Below are 18,882 nucleotides of genomic sequence, written 5' to 3'. Positions count from 1 at the left end.
CTTTTCAAATTAACGCTTGGAAAAAAAGTTAGGAAACGGGTTGCACAATAGTTTGAAATATAAATAATTATATTATAGTTCTGTCGGAAAATTCTAAGGTTTGTGCGCGCTAAACGATAGCTAGCGGTCTATTATTACAACATAACATGTGGCTTCTTAACCTTGGTTGCTCCTATCACCTCAAAAGCAATATCAGGTCGATTAGATGACTTGAGCCACGTTTTCATGCTCAGCGGGTTCGAACACGGGTTGTTTTTGTCTACTTTCAAGTTTCTAGTTTTTGGTCTAGTTTCAGCGGGTTCGAAGTTTTAACCCCGTGTTTAATGCACTAGATGCACTGATGCACTAGACGAGAACAACCCGTGTTCAAACCCACTGAGCACTTAACAACCTGTTTCCAAACATGGGTTGTTCTCGGCTAATGTAACAATGGTTTTAACAAAACGGGTTCTCGAGGAAAACACGGAATTGAAACTTCGAACCCGCTGAAACTAGACGAAAAACTAGAAACTTGAAACTAGACGAGAACAACCCGTGTTCGAACCAGCTGAGCCTGAAAACGCGGATTTGCGTGGAGGGACAAAAAAAACATCAAAGATATCACCCAGTTCAATAACAAGCCCCAACTACCGTCTTCAATAGAAAACACCAAACAGATGAGCAGATTTGAGTGGACGTAGAAAACATATCCATCAAAGACCTAAGGACTGCAGTCTACCGTCGCATAAACATACACAGACTAGGAAATGTATTGCGAATTTATTGTTTATTTTAACACTGGAAATTCCAAAGAGCCGATTAACTCAGTCCTAAATAGGAATTGTATGCTTCACTAAGAAACGACGGACATTCTAGTAAAATCAAACATATATGATGAAAATGAAGTAAACATGATGTGGATGCAGCAAATGAACATATGAAGTTTCGTCTCTATAACAAAAGCAAGATATTTTGTTATTTCCAACAAAGTAGTCGAGGATTCAAGTACTATCACAGATGTCACAGTAAGGGGGGGGGGTCTTCCCAAAAAGGTTCAATCAGCTTGTAAAAATCTACCAGTACAATATGGCAGAAAGAGGCGTAAATTCGTTGCATTTTTTCCCCAAGCTTGTACCAAAAATTCATTAAAATCCCGATCTTACACTTCAAACAGGGTAAAGCTATCCCGCTAGTCGGTAACATCCACCAACTCCACCCCAAGCATTTGGACCAGTGACACCTCTGACTACCATTATTGCTTAACAGAAAAATTGTGCTCAGTAGAACAGTTACTAAATATAAAGCTACGAAAGATGGCGTAATAAGGCAATGATGGCAAAGATGGCGCAATAAGTGTTTTCAAGATAAAACACTTATTGTCCCGGATGCAGGACATTTTGCCTTACTGGAACAGTATTCTTATTGGACATTTAAATTTTGCTTTATATTATCTTATTTACGACGCTTTTCACTACAGCCACTTTAAGAGAAGACAATGCTTCAAAGCCATAAAGAGGATAAAGCCACATTATACTTAATATTATCTTACTTATGACGCTTTTCGCTAAAGCCTCATAAAGAGACAATGCTGAAACAAAATAATATAAAAGCTTTACTTATGCGCTTTCGCCTCTATGGTTATTTTTATCATATACATCAATAAGTGTCATAACGCATACGTTTATTTTTAACTGTGTGAAGGCTGGGTTATTTTGCAACTTTATTATTTTTATATTAGTCGCATTCGCACGCTGCATTACTCCTGCCAAGATTGATTCAGAGCTCATTAATTTCGTATGATTTACGATGAGTAAACTTTTTATTTTGTAAAGGCTGTTTTATGAAGGATAAAAATTACGAACGGGAGCTGTCAAAGTTTTTCTGCGTCAAACTTTCCCCTTGTGGAGTCGGTGTTCCCAAAGTAACGTATCCTAATCAAATTAGTACCGTTTCCCAAGCAGTCAACTTACTTAAATAATTAATTAGCTAAGCTTAACAAGGGGACAGTTCGGGCTAGAAATGGACTATTGATCTAACAAAAGATCCATCTTCCTTTCAATCAATGCAGCTAAAATTAATCTTTGGCTTGTTCCAGAGCATTGATAAAAACAACATGACAGATAATCAGGACTACGTCTATTATTAAGTTGATTTAAAACAATGTTTTTCTTACAAAAGTAAAGAGTGAAGTTGAAGCTGAAAAGGAAAAATGTAAATTCGCAGATTACGCAATATATATCTAGAAAACTAGCTCAAGCAAATTGACTCGTGATATTTTTCAATATCTGTAGAATTCTAAGATATTTTATTGATATTTTATAATATTATAAAATATTTTACAATAATATAAGATATTATTGGAAAACGACATAAAAAACAGGATGTTCTCTTAGGAGCAGAAAATCCCATGAATAGCCTAGAGAAAATAAAAGACTCATTTCTAAGTGAGAATTTATAAGTATTTTCAACAACCATAATACCGATAATTTTTAGTACTGAATTATGATTCTACAAAAAATTAAAGCAAAATCATTTTTCATTAAAACACTTTTTAATGACTAGTATATATATAAAAAAAAAAAAAAAAAAAAAAATCGTAAACTAGTTTTTAGAATTCTACAGATACTGGAAAATATCACAGGTCATTTTTGCGTCAGCCACGAAGCCATTATTTTCGTTCGACTTAAGTTGCAGTCTTCCTGCGTTGCCACAGAGTCTTTCGGGGGGGGGGACATGATTTTGAATGTGCTGTCATTGTTTTACTATTGTTTGTTGACCGCATATGAATAAATATCTCTGTTTTTATCTATCGGCTTAGTTCTTTACTTCCGTAAGAAAACCTTTATTTTTTAAAATTAATTTTGTTTCATTTTTATTTTTATTAAACATCCGCAATAAAATATACAAATATCTTTACTTAATGTAGGTGACGAAACTAAAGAAGTTAATATGATTTTTTTATTTATTAAAATAGGGCATTAAATACAGATTTCACTTCTTACCTTTCTTAAACTTTCCCAAAAGGTATGTAAACCTTTGTCACACAAAATTAAAGAGTCCTTTAATCTGTTTTCTAAAAATTTAATTTTCGAAATTTTCTGAAATTAAAGACTATCTTTGAGAAGTTGCGCATAAATACTCGGTAATTTTCGTGAAAACAAAAATAAGTAGAAAACATTTTTTTCAATAGGTGTTTTATTTCAAACATATTTTTTTCGTTTTTGCTTACTAAAAGAATTGGGAGCAGGAGTATACAAGAAAGGGACAATAATTCCCCTATATACTATATAGAAGAAAGTATACAATAAGTCCCCTAATACTATATACAAGAAAGTATACAATAAGTCCCCTATACACTATATACAAGAAAGTATACAATAATTCCCCTATATACTATATACAAGAAAGTATACAATAACTCTCCTATATCTATCTTGCGGTAATCTGCTAGCAATGGCAGACAAATAAATTATAAATATATAGGAGATACAAGTTAAACATTCAAAATAACGATTTTCTTCGGTTTTCAAGAAAGGGCAGGGGCATTCAAAACATCCAGTTGAGGATGTTCTGAATACTTCCTGTACAAGGTTTAATAGAATCATCTTTTATTAATTCTTTTCTGTTTATGTCTACAATATCGATCACAGGGCAGTTATGTTGGCAACCAATCGGAAACACGAAATCTAATAAATAATTTTTGAATCGGCGATATATGGCTCTTTCTACACTGTCAAGATCGAATTGGCACTTTCCGAATATTATAGACGAAAAATACATTGTTTTTTCTAAAAACTGCGACAACAAAACATCCAGTTGAGGATCTTCAATGATACATCATTAAAGATCCATTGGCTATGATATTGGCTTCAGAGATATTGATAGTGACTTCAAATATACATCATTGAAGATCGATTGGCTATCTCGGAATTTAAATTTCCTGGCATTTTGACTCTCTTTGGGCAAAAATTGATTTCTCCTTGCAAAAATTGGCAGAAAACGCCATTTAGCTGTGACACTATCTCTTAAGTTACTGATAAAGGTCATCATCTGCTATTGATTCTTCAAAAGCCTTGGTAATTACTGGACGATTCAAATCAGTATCAGCTGACAATTGATAAATAAACACAGAACGTAATGCGGCGTTCACGTCATAATTTACAGCCGTTTTCTTATATGGGGTATTCAAAACCAATCGTTTAGGGCTAGAAAGCTTTCTTTTTGTTCGATTGCAGCAAAATACTCCTTGCGTCTTAGAACCCCTTAGTTCATACTATTTGCCAAACAATGGAACGTCTGAGGGATATCCTTGTGCCCAGCGTTGCAATCTCCAGAAAAATCATGTTCATGATTAAGAAAAGGTAACTGATTTGCTGTTGTGGAGGTAACTGTTTCCTATGGGAATTTATTGCATGTTTTCTAGACTACATGCGAAAGAATGTTGTGCATACTTATGGGTACATTTTAAATGAGTGGTATCGTGTTGCCGTGCAATGGTAGAATTGAAAGAAGGACTCGCAACATAGCATGTCAACGCCACGAATTATCCTCTGCGTATCATTCAGATCTTTTCTATCTCAAGAAAGTAAGATCCACAGGATTATTAGGGCTAAAGTAGGTTAGTAGGTCACGGGACTAGTAGGTCACAGTTTAGGTAATAGCGTAAACTTAACAAACCGCCCACGTTTTTTTTCTTCACACTTTTTTCTTTCTTACCAGTCTCGTCCTATACATAGATGATCATAGAAAGTAACTGTACTTTCTACTATTACTCCCTAAGAGCTCAATTGGTATTTACGCTTTCCTAAATACAAGATATGTATACATATATTATATCCATGAGTTACAAACCTTCTCCCAGTAATGGGTTAAATTGCATGAAGACGCAGAACACGATCATGGGAGGATCCTCTATAGGACAACTGCGGCAGGGCGTAAAACCTAGATTTATGGACAATATCCTCTGCAAAGGGCCGCCTCAACCATTTCGGGGTACCTGCAAGACTGGGGCCTTCCAGCCAACTCTATTCCTACTTGAGGAGTGGCGTCCCCCAGGGAAATTATAGCCTAGTAAACGACACAGTATTCGCATGGGATTCTGATTAATGGATAATTCTTCTGGGTTTGGTCTATTTTGACAGGCGTTTTCCGGCTGAAAAACCTCTTCATAGCTAATTTATATACTATGGATTACTTCCCCGTAGCAGCATAATATTTGTAGGCATGAATATATAATGAGTCGGAGGTAATAGGCTTGGGACTGTCTGTGAAGGATTTCGACTCTTGTTGATAGAAGAGCATCGCCAAGTGGTGAAAAACCACGTTGTCACCAAGATGGGCCCATGACTGCACGAAGCCTCCATTCATACTGGAGGTCCCAGGGACTTCTTGCTGACCGATTCTAAGCCGGCTTAAGCGCTTCGGTGTAGACTTGAGAAGATATGTTGATCCCCGTCCTGCACTGGCCGGGAGGCCAAAATAATTTCAATGATTCAAAGAACAAGCAAACTAGAACTTGGAATACGACGTTAAAAAATGACCATCGTATCGACATTTTAACTGACGAAATCAGACTATTAGAACTGAACTTACTAGGAGTTTCAGAAGCTCATATCCCAGGGGTAGGAAGCATAAAATAAGGTGATATAGAATTTGTTTACTCAGGCAGGAAGGATGGGGTATATAGACAGGGAGTAGAGCTCATAATGAATAAGGACGCTGCTAAGTGTTGTTTAGGCTGGGAAGGTATTAATAATAGAATACTAAATTGCTCATTTTATGACTAAGAAGTTCGGGGTATCAGTTATAGTAGTATAAGTCCCTGCTGAACCGACTGACGGAGATACTAATGACTCAGATGCATTTTACTTACAGTTACAGGAGCAAAAAGACAGGGTCCCAGGTAGAAATATGGTGTTTTTACTAGGATATTTTAACGCCCAGGTCGGTAGAAATAGGGATAGATGGTATCCTAGCCTAGGTAAATTTTGTGTAGGAAGAGAAAACAGTAATGGCTACAGACTTTTGCAATTTTGTAGGTACAACAATCTAGTTCTAACCAATACGGTGTTTGGTCATAGCATGGCCCATAAGTTGACTTGGTATTTACGTGATGGTAAGACAGAAAACCTTATTGATTATGTTATGGTGAACCGAAGACTGGCAGGATCAATACAAGATACTAGGGCACATAGGAGTCAGTTATTGATGTTAAAAGTAAAGACCACCATCTAGTAGTGTCTAGGGTTAATTTTAAGCTGAAATTTCGTAAGGGTAACTACCTCCCGGGAACTTATGATGTTGGTAGACTCCTGGTTGAGGGTGTAAGAGAAACTTTCCAGGAACACTTGAATACTAAACTTGAGAGTTTAAAATTTGACAATGTTGAAGATGGCTGGAAAAATTTTAGAAAATCAATTTGTGAAGTTGTTGATGATGTCTTGGGAAGAAAGTTAAGACTGCAGCTAGGAATATTAGTGAAAAAGCTTTATCTATAACAGAGACGAGGAGTTTGTACAAGAATTATCTGAGTGATAGATCATATGAAAACGAAAGGAACGCAAAGAAAGTGGAGAAAGCATTAAAATATGAACTAAGGAGGTGTGAAGTGGGGGCCATGGATAAAATTGCCGAGGATCTGGAAGATGCAGCTAGACGGCTTAATAGTAAAAGATTATACTGACATGTTAATAAATTGAGAGGGAGTAGTATATCAGGACTTGTCTCAGTTAAAGATAGGAACGGGGCCAAGATTAGAGATAAGGAAAGAGTTAAAGAGAGATGGGCGGAATATTTTGAGAATGTGCTAAACCGAGATACAGTTGCAGGAAAAGATATGGAGGAAAATGAAAAAGTGTGTGATACCTTTGATGTGAAGGAAGATTTGTCTTGTGAGGAAGAATTAGCGACAGTACTAAAAGGATGAAAAAACAATAAGACTCCAGGAGCTGATAGTGTGGTAAACAAGTTTCTTAAATATGGTGGCTCTAAGGTTAGAAATAAGTTACTGAAGATTATGACTATGATTTTTGAAAAAGGGGAAGTACCTAACGATTTTAAGAAAACCTTAATTAAACCAGACATAAGAAAGGTGATAAGAGTGAGTGTCGTAATTATCGAGGCATTAGTCTGGTCTCTGTAGGTAGCAAGTTACTTAGCAGTATGATACTTTTTAGACTGAGAGATGCTCTAGACAAAGTTTGAAAAGAAGAACAGTGCGGTTTTAGAAAAGGTAGAGGATGTGTCGACCAAATTTTCACTCTTAGGTTAATAATTGAGAAGTGCCTTAGTTATCAAACATCTTTGATGCTCAGTTTTATATATTATGAGCAAGCTTTCGGTTCTGGTGATAGAAAAACTATAGCAAAAGTTTTATGCTTCTATGGTCTACCAGACAAATATATTAAAGGGATTAGTGCTATGTCCGAGGATAACACTGCTGTGGGTAGGGTAGGAAATGAGGTTAGCAGCTGGTTTTGCATTGAATCAGAAGTTAAGCCGGGTTGTGTTCTATCCCCATTTATATGGATCATTTTGATGGACTTTGTCTTAAGGAGTTGAGGAAAGGCAATAGGAGACCACGGATTCAAATGGAGAGGAAAAGGTCTCCTGGACTTAGATTATACTGATGATTTAAGCATCCTAGATGAAAGTGTGAGCAAAATGAATGAGCTTTTAGAGGTTTTACGAGTTCAGGGTGCTAGAATAGGTTTGGAAATTAATGTTAAGAAGAGCAGTGAAGATGTTAAAAGTCGAATATCCAAGGCTCAGGGTGTTGTTTCACAGTTAAAAAAGGTTTGGAAGAATAGGAAGATAAGTCTGCAAACCAAGATTAGAACATTGGAAGGTACAGTGATGATAGAGGTCAAATATGGCTCTGAAGCATGGGAACTCCGAAAAGTGGATGAAGATTTACTACATATTTTCCACAGAAATTGCCTACGGATTGTTCTGGGTATAATTAAAGAAAGGTTGAAACGGCTAGGGCACGTTCTGCGGATGATGGATGACAGATTGCCGAAGATTGTCCTTTTAGGTCAACCGTCTAGGGTTAAACGGAGAGTAGGCGGTCCTCGTCTGGAGTGGGAGGATGTCATAAAAAAAGATTTAAAGGAAATGAGAACTTCCTGGGAGTGTGTAAAGAGAGGGGCTTTGAATAGGTTGGGATGGAGGAGGAGCGTGTGTAGCTGTGCTGGTTTCAGGCGGCTTGGTGCTTCGGTGATTGTCAGTGGAAGTAGTAGTAGTAGTATATATATATATATATATATATATGTATATATATACACACACACACACACACACACACACACATATATATATATATATATATATATATATATATATATATATATATATATATATATATATATATATATATATATATATATATATATATATATATATATATATATATATATATATATATATATATATATATATATATATATATATATAATATTAGTAAATATATATAATATTATATTATATATATATTAATATATATAATATTAGTATTTCCCTACAAGTAAAACTTGCAGGGAAATCAAAGTTACTACCAACAATTCGGCCCAAAAATTGGATGTAAATATAGGTTTCTCATTTTATTTTTATTTTACATTTTTGTGCAGAATTATATTCTGTAGCCTGAGTATACAACATTCATATAGTTGTGCGGGATACAAAGGAGTAGGCACGTACGCCAACATTTATTTTGGGAGGGATTCAAGAGAGTGTGAAAAAACAAAAACAAGCAAATCACAAGAAAAATGTAAGAAATATGGGAAATGGTAATTTGCGATAGAATGAGCATGGACACAAAGACCCACCACCACATTCCCATGGACGTAACCACACAGGAGCAAATTGTTAACTTACAGCTTAAATATAAGAAAACTAAAACTACAGTCAATTTATTCGACATCAATTTGCCATTGTTGCGACAATTTCACTCTTAGTTGACAATATTTAAGAAGATTTTGACAATCTATTGATAAATTAAATAGATTTTGATAATCTAAAGAGACTTTGACAATTTTTTTACGCTTTGAATTGATTTTGACAATCTTTGACAGAAATTCATTCGCGACAATCACTTTGGCATTATGGATATAAGGCACTTATTTTCTTAGAACTTTTGGTTTTTATTAGACCTAAGATCCTCCTGTGCTGCCAATCAAGGGCATTCAGAAACAGCCACTAAATATCCCTCGTATGTGCTGCTGCTTAGATGTCTCCTCACTGGGCTTGCTTAATTGTGTCGATGTGTTTCATGCCCCGCTGGTAGGCACGACAAAGAGATAGTCATTTTATTCAGCATAGTCGAAAATATAATGAATATGTCTTTGAGGATTACTTTATCCCCCACAGTCCCCAGGGGATGGGCTGCAAGTTATGAACTTTGCCCATTGTTTTTATATAGTATTGGTTATTGGGAAGTATACAGACGTTTTCAGGAAAGATTGTTTCTGGTGGGGGGGCGGCGGGGGTTACGTGGGAGGATCTTTCCCTGGAGGATATTTTCATGGGGGAAGGTATATTTCTATGTAGGGGGAGCCGGATTTCCCAGCATTATTTAAAAACGATCAGAAATTGAATGAAAAGCAAGTTTTTTCAACTGAATGTAAGGAGCTCAAAATGAACAGAAATTATTACGTATATGAGGAGGTTCGCCCCCTCGTCAATACCTCTTTCTTTATGCTAAAGTTTTTGTTTGTGCTTTCAAAAGAGCTATTTATTATAATTAAACGGTCTGTGTGATTCAGGGGTCATTCTTAAAGAATTGGAACAAAATTCGAACTTTAGCGTAAATAGCGAGGTATTGAATAGGGGGCGAATCCCCTCATAAACGTAATAATTTCTGCTCGTTTTAAGTTTTAATGTTGCTCCTAACTTTGTATTTGAAAAAACTTGTTTTTTTTATTTAATATTAAAAAGGCAGAAGGTTCATATCTAGAACGGAGAAAATTATTCGGCATACTTTAGGACAAAATAAGCCGTGTTAGAGCCATTAAATCAAGTACGCTTCGGACGAACGACCTTTCAAAACTATCAGCATAGTCATTTTTTACAGAGCCTTTTTTAAAGTATTCTTTTCCTCAATAATTTATGCATTGAGAAAGAGAAAAGCAAACTAACTTAGGCATGAAGCCAAGATAGCCGCAATAAGGGGCTTTCCGAGAAAAGAAAAAAGTTCATATCTTGGCCAGGATTCAACTGGTAACGAAGGATATAATTCAGAGAAAAAAAATTCTATAATTCTGAAGACAATTAAACCTTTATCCAGACACTATACCGTTTTAAGTCCAAATTGACTTTTACGCTTTACTATGGAGATATCCTAAAGTACATTTTATGAAAACAGACAAATCTGTTTCTACAAGAAATAATTAGCGTTCAGTTCCTTGGAGATAATTATCGTCCGATTGAAGTTCAACTGGTAATTATGTTCATGTTTCACAGAAGAAAAAAGAAGCATATTTCATACAACTCAGAAGAAAAAGAAGCATAATTCAGAGGCTGAATTACAATAACTCGTACTAATAGCTCACTACAACACCAATTCACCAGGCGCCACCACAGTTGCGCACGCTCTTTCTCCGCTCCAACCTATTGAAACCTTTACTCTTCAATCCCTCCCATAAGCTTCTAAAGTACAACTAATTCTATCCCATGCCATTTGAGGGTGGCCATTTGAGAAAAGCCGGGACTACATTTTTCTAGAACTTCTTTGATGTAGAGACAATCAAAATGAGTATCTAAAATTTTTTAGATAATTTTTAGATAAATTTTTTTTAGATATGATTTTATCAATCATATCTTCCTCAACCTCTAGAAGTGCCCACGTTTCGGACCTTAGCCTCCGATATTCTGATCTCACTTCGAAGAGACGCTACATTTGTTAAGTCAATATTGGTTGATTTTGGAAGTATTTTGACTGAGTTCATAGGCAATCAAATGTCAAGAGACTTGACATTTGGTACATTTGGTACTTGGACGGGACTGTTTCTAATTTATATAACGACCAAATTTTGGCAGTTACTACTATACTAACACTGTTAGTAACAACTCACCGCAGCACCAGGCCGCCTGGGACTAACACAGCTACTTAAGCTCCTCCTCCATTCCAATCCATTCATAGCCTTTACACCCTCCCAGGAAGTTCCTATCTCCCTTAAACCTTTTCTGACGAAACCATCCCACCCCATCCAAGGACGACATGTTCTTCATTTAGCCTAGTTTTACTTCCCCATTTGATTCCGTGTTCTCCCATTGCTAGGCTCCTTAAGACAAAGTCCGTCAAAATTATCCATATAAAGGGGGATAGAACACAACCCTGCTTAACTTCTGATTTAATACAAAACCGGCTGCTAACCTCATTTCCAACCTTAACCGCAGCAGTCTTATTCTCGCACATAGCACTAATCACTTTAATGTATTTGTCTCGTATACCACACAAGAATAAGACCTTCGCTAAAGCTCTTCTATCAACTGAACCAAAAGCTTACTCATAATCTACAAAACTGAGGACTAAAGGTGTTTGACGACTCAGGCACTTCTCAAATATTAACCTAAGAGCGAAAATTTGGTCGACAAATCATCGACCTTTCCTAAAAGCACACTGTTCTTCTCTTGAAACTTTGTCTACAGTATCTCTAACCCCCGTAACCGTAGTATGTTTTCTTTTTCTTGCTTTTGCTGAAAAAAGTACCCATTTTTTGGACAACGGATATGAAGTTCGTACAGATGTCATGGACCTTTCAGGGAGTATTACTACGGTTTGATGCTACCTCTCTTGCTCTAAGCGTTTCTAAATGTAGGTTTATAATTTTTGGCGTGTATATCTGGTTTTTCCTCAGCTAAGATATTCATTCATCAATCCAAAGGCTCTGTTAGCAAAACAAAAAATGTCCATTTCTTAGACATCCTTCTTGATGAGTCATGAAATTCTTAGGGGTCGATAAGTCCATAAGTCCTCTGATAAGTCCATATCACACTTCAGGCAAAATTAGCTGCATTATGCCTTCAACTTAAAAGACTAGTTCAATGAAAATTAGTAGTTTTCCATTTAAATCACACGGCTTTCCCCTCTCGTCCTGAATTAAAGAATAAGATAAAAATCTTGGACATACCAAATTTTGTCAATTTTAAAATAGTGAACTTAAATTGAAAGTCAGAAATGTAATTATTATAAGAAACATTTGTGATAAGAAGTATCTTTCTATATGGTAAAGTTAAATAGAAGGTACGAAATGTGATGAGAGGTATCAAACTTGGGCATTCACGATCTTTTTCTGGGAAAAAAGGAAGTAAAACTTTAATTATTGTAGATAGTAGCTTGAAACCCCTACAGCAGGATTATCGGCTACGCTGACTTTTTATGTGTCATTTCTTATGCATCATCTGCCGAAAGAGCATATGACACAGTCACAGTTACATTAGGCAATATTGAAGATTACATCTTTTACAAAAAGAAAAACACATTTGAATGAAATTAAGAACTTTTCAGGCGAAAAACCTTTCTCCCCTTTGATATTTTACAAAATTAACGTTTAGATATACTTTTCCCCTTGCTTGAGTTTTAAGTTTCTTTCACTCACCATATAGGCAACTTGGAATGAAACGGGAGCCACAGTTTCGGCCTCAGAAAGACATGCTTCTGCATCTTGGATCATCCCTTGCTTAAGGTACAGCTCAACAGTACAAAGAAGGATCTTCAACTGAAGACTCCAGCTTTTATGTGGAATTGTACGAATATAAGCTGAACTCCCATTGGACCCAAAATCCGACATGGCCTGTTCCACTTTTGAGGCATGGATTGAACCTGAAATTAAACAAAAACGTTTTAATATATCTCATAGCATTTACACTGCTTAAGCTACAAAACTACTAAAAGCTCGTCGTTTGCGGTAGGTAACTATAAACGGTCCTTCCTCCTTCCTCATTTGTACACACTCCTTCCTCAGACACCCTCAATGCAACCTCTATTCTTGCTAATCTCAACGAAAACCCTAAGTAATACCTTCGGAATTGTAGCATTCCCGTTTAAGTTCAGATTTAAATCTTCACTACATAGGCATTAATGTATATACTAGGGAAACTTAGATTCTGGTACACGAAGCCTCTGTTCTAAACATTAAAATCTTTTACTTGCTATTATTTTGTAGAGTGGATTTGAACTATACATCTTTTATTTATTTCCAACCATACAGGCCCCAGTAAGGGAAACTACCAGGGTTGCCACCTTGTAAGAAACACAATCACAAGATTATAGTAATTTTTTGGTTAATTTAGTGATTTCCTTCAATAATCTAGTGATTTATATGCTGATTTAGTGATTTTTGTGTTTAGGCAATACAAAAAACACTGGAAATAGTGATAAATCACTAGGGGTGGCAACCCTGGAAACTACTAATACTACAACCTTTTCAACGTGAAACTTTAGTTCACCAAAAGGCAAAACATTGCTTAAACTCGCCCTTAACAGGGATATGGGTCAAACTTGCCTCAGTCCCATCCGAGACTTTCATTGATTGATTCTTCGTCTTCTTCATTGATTAATACTTACCCTTAAAATAGAAACCCACGTATGTCAACAATTTCGCAACGTAATGGAAACGCAGCTAATTTAAAAGCTGGCAAAAGATTAAATTATCTAAGTGCCTTCAATATAATAAATTCCCGAATGAATGTTTAATCGTTCATTCTAGCTCTAGGTTTATTTTCTTGACAGCTGTTTGATGTTGATGGTATTTGGTAGCTCTTTTAATTTTCTTTTTACGAGGTTTGACTTTTTATGTCATTCTGATATATTATAGGTATGTTGTTCAATTTCATATTTTTCTAATTTTCTTCATTTCAGCCCTGAAGACGGCTGAGCTAAGTTCTCAGCCGAAATATTCGGCATTATTTTTGTATTTTCATTGGTTGAACAATTTTCGTCCTTTAATTTTTCTACATATTTTTCTTACCTTATTTCGACAATGTTTAAAGGTCACGCTTTTGTGTAATCAAATCTCCAAAGACTAAAGTGATTTCTTCAAATCTTTTCTTGCACTAACCTCAAGGTTTCTGCGCTTCTTTTACGCCTTGTACGTTGTTTAATAAACTATTAAAGGGGTAGGGGTTATACGTATCTCCGCGATACCTCTAGGCTAGGGTGTTAAGCTGCTTCTCAGATAAGCTGCTACGCAATTTGCATATTGATGACCATTCGTCCATTTTTCTACCCTCTTTAAAGCTTCTTCTTTCGCCTGAAATGTACTTATAATGGTTCACCACTTATAATATTACCCCCTCCTAATCTTGAAGGTTATTTGGGCTTATTTGCACTATGAATATTATTAAGTAAATCAACAAAATGGGCAAGGTCTTCACTCATCCTAAGGATATTTAAAGCGCAGTTGAATTATTTTACATATTAGTGAACACTCATCTATCCCTCTTCGATGCATCTTCTTCCCTCTGAAGCAATGTCCAAACATTAAAGACCTGTTCAGATTATCTTAATCTTTGTCATCCTACAGTTCTCTACCTCCTTACACGTTTGTGCAACTTTTTTGAGGGTACGATCTATCAGTAAACCACCGATGTCTCCAAAATGCTTTAGCAGCTTTCTGCTAAAGTCGCATTTTACGGCTAGGATTCAGCCTAAAAACGAACAAGTGTTTCTCCTTCAAACAGCGTCTTCAAGACTAACTCCTCCAGAGTATATTAAATTAAAGAAGAAGGTTTTTTTCAACTGAAAGTAAGGAGCAACATTAAAACCTAAAACGAAAAGATATTATTCTTTACATGAAAGGAATTCCCCTTATTCAACCATCGCGCTTTACGCTAAACTATTTAAGTTCTTTAAAATATTTCTCATTCAAATTCAACGGCCCTTGTGCTTCAGGAGCCGTTCCTAAAGAACTGTGATAAGTCAAATTTTGAAGTAAAGAGCGAGGAATGAGGAAGGGGCAACCCCCCATCATATGCAGAATAATTTCTGCTCATTTCAAGTTTTATTGTTGCTCCTTACTTTCATTTGGAAAACTCGTTTTTTTATTTAATTTCTAACGTTTTTCAAATCTTGCCACGAAATCCTCCCCTCACCGTATAAATTTTTTCCATGAAAATCCACCCCCCCCCCCAAGAAAAAATTCTCTTCGTGGGAAATCCCCCTCACGCACAAAATTTCCCCCCGAAAAGTTTCTGTATACTCCCCAGTAACAAATACTATATGAAAACAACGGGTAAATTGCATAGCTTACAGCCCTTTCCCCAGGTGCTGTGAGAAGTCATGTCATACCTATAGGCATAGTTATTGGACCTTTCAACTATGCTGAACCAAATAGCTATATCAAAATGTTGATCAGAGGTGTTTGGGGAAAAAATGGCATGGAAGAGGGGCTAGTTGCCTTCCAAAAATTTTGGTCACTCAAAAAGAGCACTAGAAATTTTAATTTTCGTTTGAATGAGTCCTCTCCCAATTTTCTAGGACCATTGGTTCGATACTATCATCCCTGCGAAAGAAAGAAACACACATCCGTGATATTTCTTCCAGAAAAAAAAAAAAAATTGTAGATGGAACTTGAAATCTTAATAGTAATGTTCTTTGATACGCTGAATCTGATGGTGTGAAATTCATTAAGATCATTAAACTTTTTGGGTGTTTCCACCATTTTTGAAAATCAGGCAAATTTTCTCAGGGTCGTCGCTATTGATGGGCCACAATAAACTTTGGAATCAGCATAAGCAGCCAATTCGTTTGATGTATTAATTGTTATTAAAATTCCTTTTTTTAGAGTTTTGGTTGCTTGGGCCGAGTTGTTCCTTACTTACAGTTCGTTACCACGAATTGTTTGATAGCTTAAAACGAAGTCGTTGAACCAACATCTTTTAATAGACTAAACAACTACAAATATATACATAACTTACGGCTTACATGGCTACCACTTAGAACGCCTTTGGATTTGACAAACTAAACGTAACCTAAAATAAACTCTGATTGATTAGCGACTGAATTCGAAGTCCCTTTTGTCTCATTATTAAAAAAAATTTTCTTTCTTCTTTTCTGTGGGTATTGGTAAATAAGGAAGGGGGGCTATAGAAGTGACAATACTAAAATTTGTGGCACCAACTGGGAAGTATAATTAAATAAGTAAGTAAGTATGACGGCACTAGACCCTCAAGGCCCAAACTGGCGGTGCTGATCTCCGTTTCGTGGCCCTTCATCCAGGAAGTACAATGGGGGGATGGGGGCTAGCCATCCTGTGCTTTCGTACACCCTTCCTGGAGGTAGGGAGTCCTTCCTGGAACTGCGAAGAGTGATCTAAATTAGTTGTTTTGATTTTTATTATATCGATATAATACCCCCTCCTCCTGGGACAAGTTTGCTACTCCCCAGGGTGGCCCTTAAACTGGAGTTGTTATTTGCTTATTGAAAGGGCACAGAAAATTGCGTTATAACCGATAACTAATAATCAGTTTTCCCTCTTTTGTTCCGTAGCCTGATAAATAATAATTATCAAAAAACTATCAAGGCATACACAAAAATGTTCCGACAATTTATGATTAATGTCAAATAAATAATGCTGTAAATTGAAGAGAAAAAAAGGGAATATAAAAACTAGGTTACATGATAAAATCGGATGTTTTTTTTATTGAATTAAATGGCAAAATGGCTGAAGTCGATTAGATCCTTTCACGATGATGAAGGTAGAATATATATAAGTAAATAATCGTTCCCATACCCAAATAACCTCTAGAAAACCGTTGACACCTGCATGGGCGTAGGCAGCATTAGGCAGCATATTGTCTAGGGGGGGGGCAATCGATAGTGTGATGGAGTTTTATCAACTGCTTTTTCCAAACCATCTGCTTTTTCAGCCATATCTAATGCAAATTTGAAGGTCTAGGGGGGGGGGCAGCTGCCCCCCAGCCCCCCTCCCGACGCCCATGGACACCTGAACATAATATGACCTATCTGTTAAGCACTATATATCTGGTGGTTTGCTGTATTTACACTTTCCAAGCATGTTCATGGTTTCTTCCATCGTATTTTTAAAGTTAGCTGCAGTTCAGCTACATTATTAATACTCCAGCAAATTTACGTAAAAATAGATAAATGTACAATTCAGATAAATGCAGAAGAAGAAAAAGAGATTACTTTATTATAGTTCCGATGAAAAAGTTTACTTCAATTTCATTAATTACAACTATGACGTATTTTCGTAAACCAATCACGCCATTGATTAAGCGTATGCTCGAAAGGGAAGGCCCATGCCTTTCAAAACTTATTTGGTTCCTGAGCTAAATTAAATAAAAAAAACAAGTTTTTTTAACTGAAAGTAAGGAACGACGTTAACACTTAAAACGAACAGGAATTATTCCATATATGAAAGGGGCTGTCCCCTCCTCAACGCCTCGCTCTTTATGCTAAAGTTTTTTATTGTTTAAAAAAATAAGAATTATGAGAAAGTCAAACTTTAGCGAAAAGAGCGAGGCGTTGAGGAGGGGACAGCCCCTTTCATATACGGAATAATTTCTGTTCGTTTTAAGTTTTAACGTCGTTCCTTACTTTCAGTTAAAAAAACTTGTGTTTTTTATTTAATTTTTGATCGTTTTTGAATTGATGCAGGTTTTGATTTTGGCTCACCGTACATGAATAATTAAAACAAAATTTGCATATTAATTTTACTTTTATTTGATTAAATGGCTTTCTCGAAACTTGTCTAATTTTATTTACCAACGTTTTTATTTGTAATAAATATACCTAACTGACGAATTAACTTACATATCGAACTGCCATATTCATATATTTTTAATACGTATATTAGGGGGATCGCCTACTAGTCAATACCTCGCTCTTTAAGCTAAAGTTCGAATTTTGTTCCAATTGTTTAAAAATGATCCCTTAAAAGGCCGTTATTTAGAATAAATAGCTCTTATGAAAGTACTAAAAAATCTTTGGCTTAAAGAGCGAGGTACTGACTAGGGGGTGAACCCAATCATACACGTAATATTTTCTGTTCGTTTTAAGTTTTGATGTAACTCCTTATTTTCAGTTGGAAAACTTGTTTTTTTATATTTAATTTCTGATCTTTTTTTAAATAATGCTGGGAAATCCGGCGCCCCTTCATAGCAATGCCCCTTCCCCCATGAAAACTTACTTCATGGAAAGATCATCCGACATAACCCGCAACCCAACCCCCCCCCGACTACCAGAAAAAATCCCAAAACGTCTGTATACTTCCTAATAACCAATACTATATGTTAACATTCGGCAAAGTTCATAACTTTTAGCACTCCCCCCGGGGAATTCGGGGGATTAAGTCATCCTAAAGGACATATTTATCGTATTTTCAACCATGCTGAACAAAATGGCTATCTCAAAATTTTGAACAGGTGACTTTGGGAAAAAAATGAGCGTGGGAAGGGGGCCTAGTTGTCATCCATTTTTTTGTCACTTAAAAAGGGCACAAGAACTTCTAATTTCCGATCCAATGAGTTCTCCCACGATATTCTCGTATCGACCACTGGGTCGATACGATCACCCCTGGGGGAAAAAAAACAAACAAAAAAACAAAAAAACAAATAAACACGCATCCGTGATCTTTCTTCTGGCAAAAAATGCAAAATTCCACATTTTTGTAGATAAGAGCTTGAAACCTCTACAGTAGGGTTTTCTGATACGCCGAATATGATGGTGTGATTTTCATCAAGGTTCTATAGCTTTTAGGGGTCTTTCCCCCTTTTTTCGAAAATCAGCCAAATTTTTTCAGGCACGTAACTTTTGATGGTTAGGACTAAACTTGATGAAAGTTATATATTTGAAATCAACATTGAAATCTGATTCTTTTGATGTATCTACTGGTATCAAAAAGTGGTATCAGAAAAGAGTTGAAACTCTTTTCAAGAGTTTCG

At 36.0% G+C, this 18,882-nt stretch overlaps 1 protein-coding gene across 3 annotated transcripts in view; it reads right to left on the bottom strand.

Annotated features, from left to right (window-relative positions):
* Ttc7 (tetratricopeptide repeat domain 7) overlaps positions 1–18,882 on the bottom strand; it is a 322,742-nt gene that overhangs the window by 202,891 nt on the left and 100,969 nt on the right. For all 3 annotated transcript variants that reach the window (XM_089093750.1, XM_089093749.1, XM_089093751.1), the window contains exon 9: positions 12,576–12,799. In XM_089093750.1, coding sequence (XP_088949876.1) covers positions 12,576–12,799 — 224 coding nt within the window. The remainder of the gene's footprint in view (positions 1–12,575; positions 12,800–18,882) is intronic.

Source organism: Artemia sp. Qi Xiang Cuo, chromosome 8, assembly GCF_049724085.1.
Source record: "Artemia sp. Qi Xiang Cuo chromosome 8, ASM4972408v1, whole genome shotgun sequence".
Lineage (NCBI taxonomy): Eukaryota > Metazoa > Arthropoda > Branchiopoda > Anostraca > Artemiidae > Artemia > Artemia sp. Qi Xiang Cuo.
The sequence above is the reverse complement of the archived record's forward strand: the minus strand, read 5'-3'. Positions and strand labels throughout refer to the sequence as shown.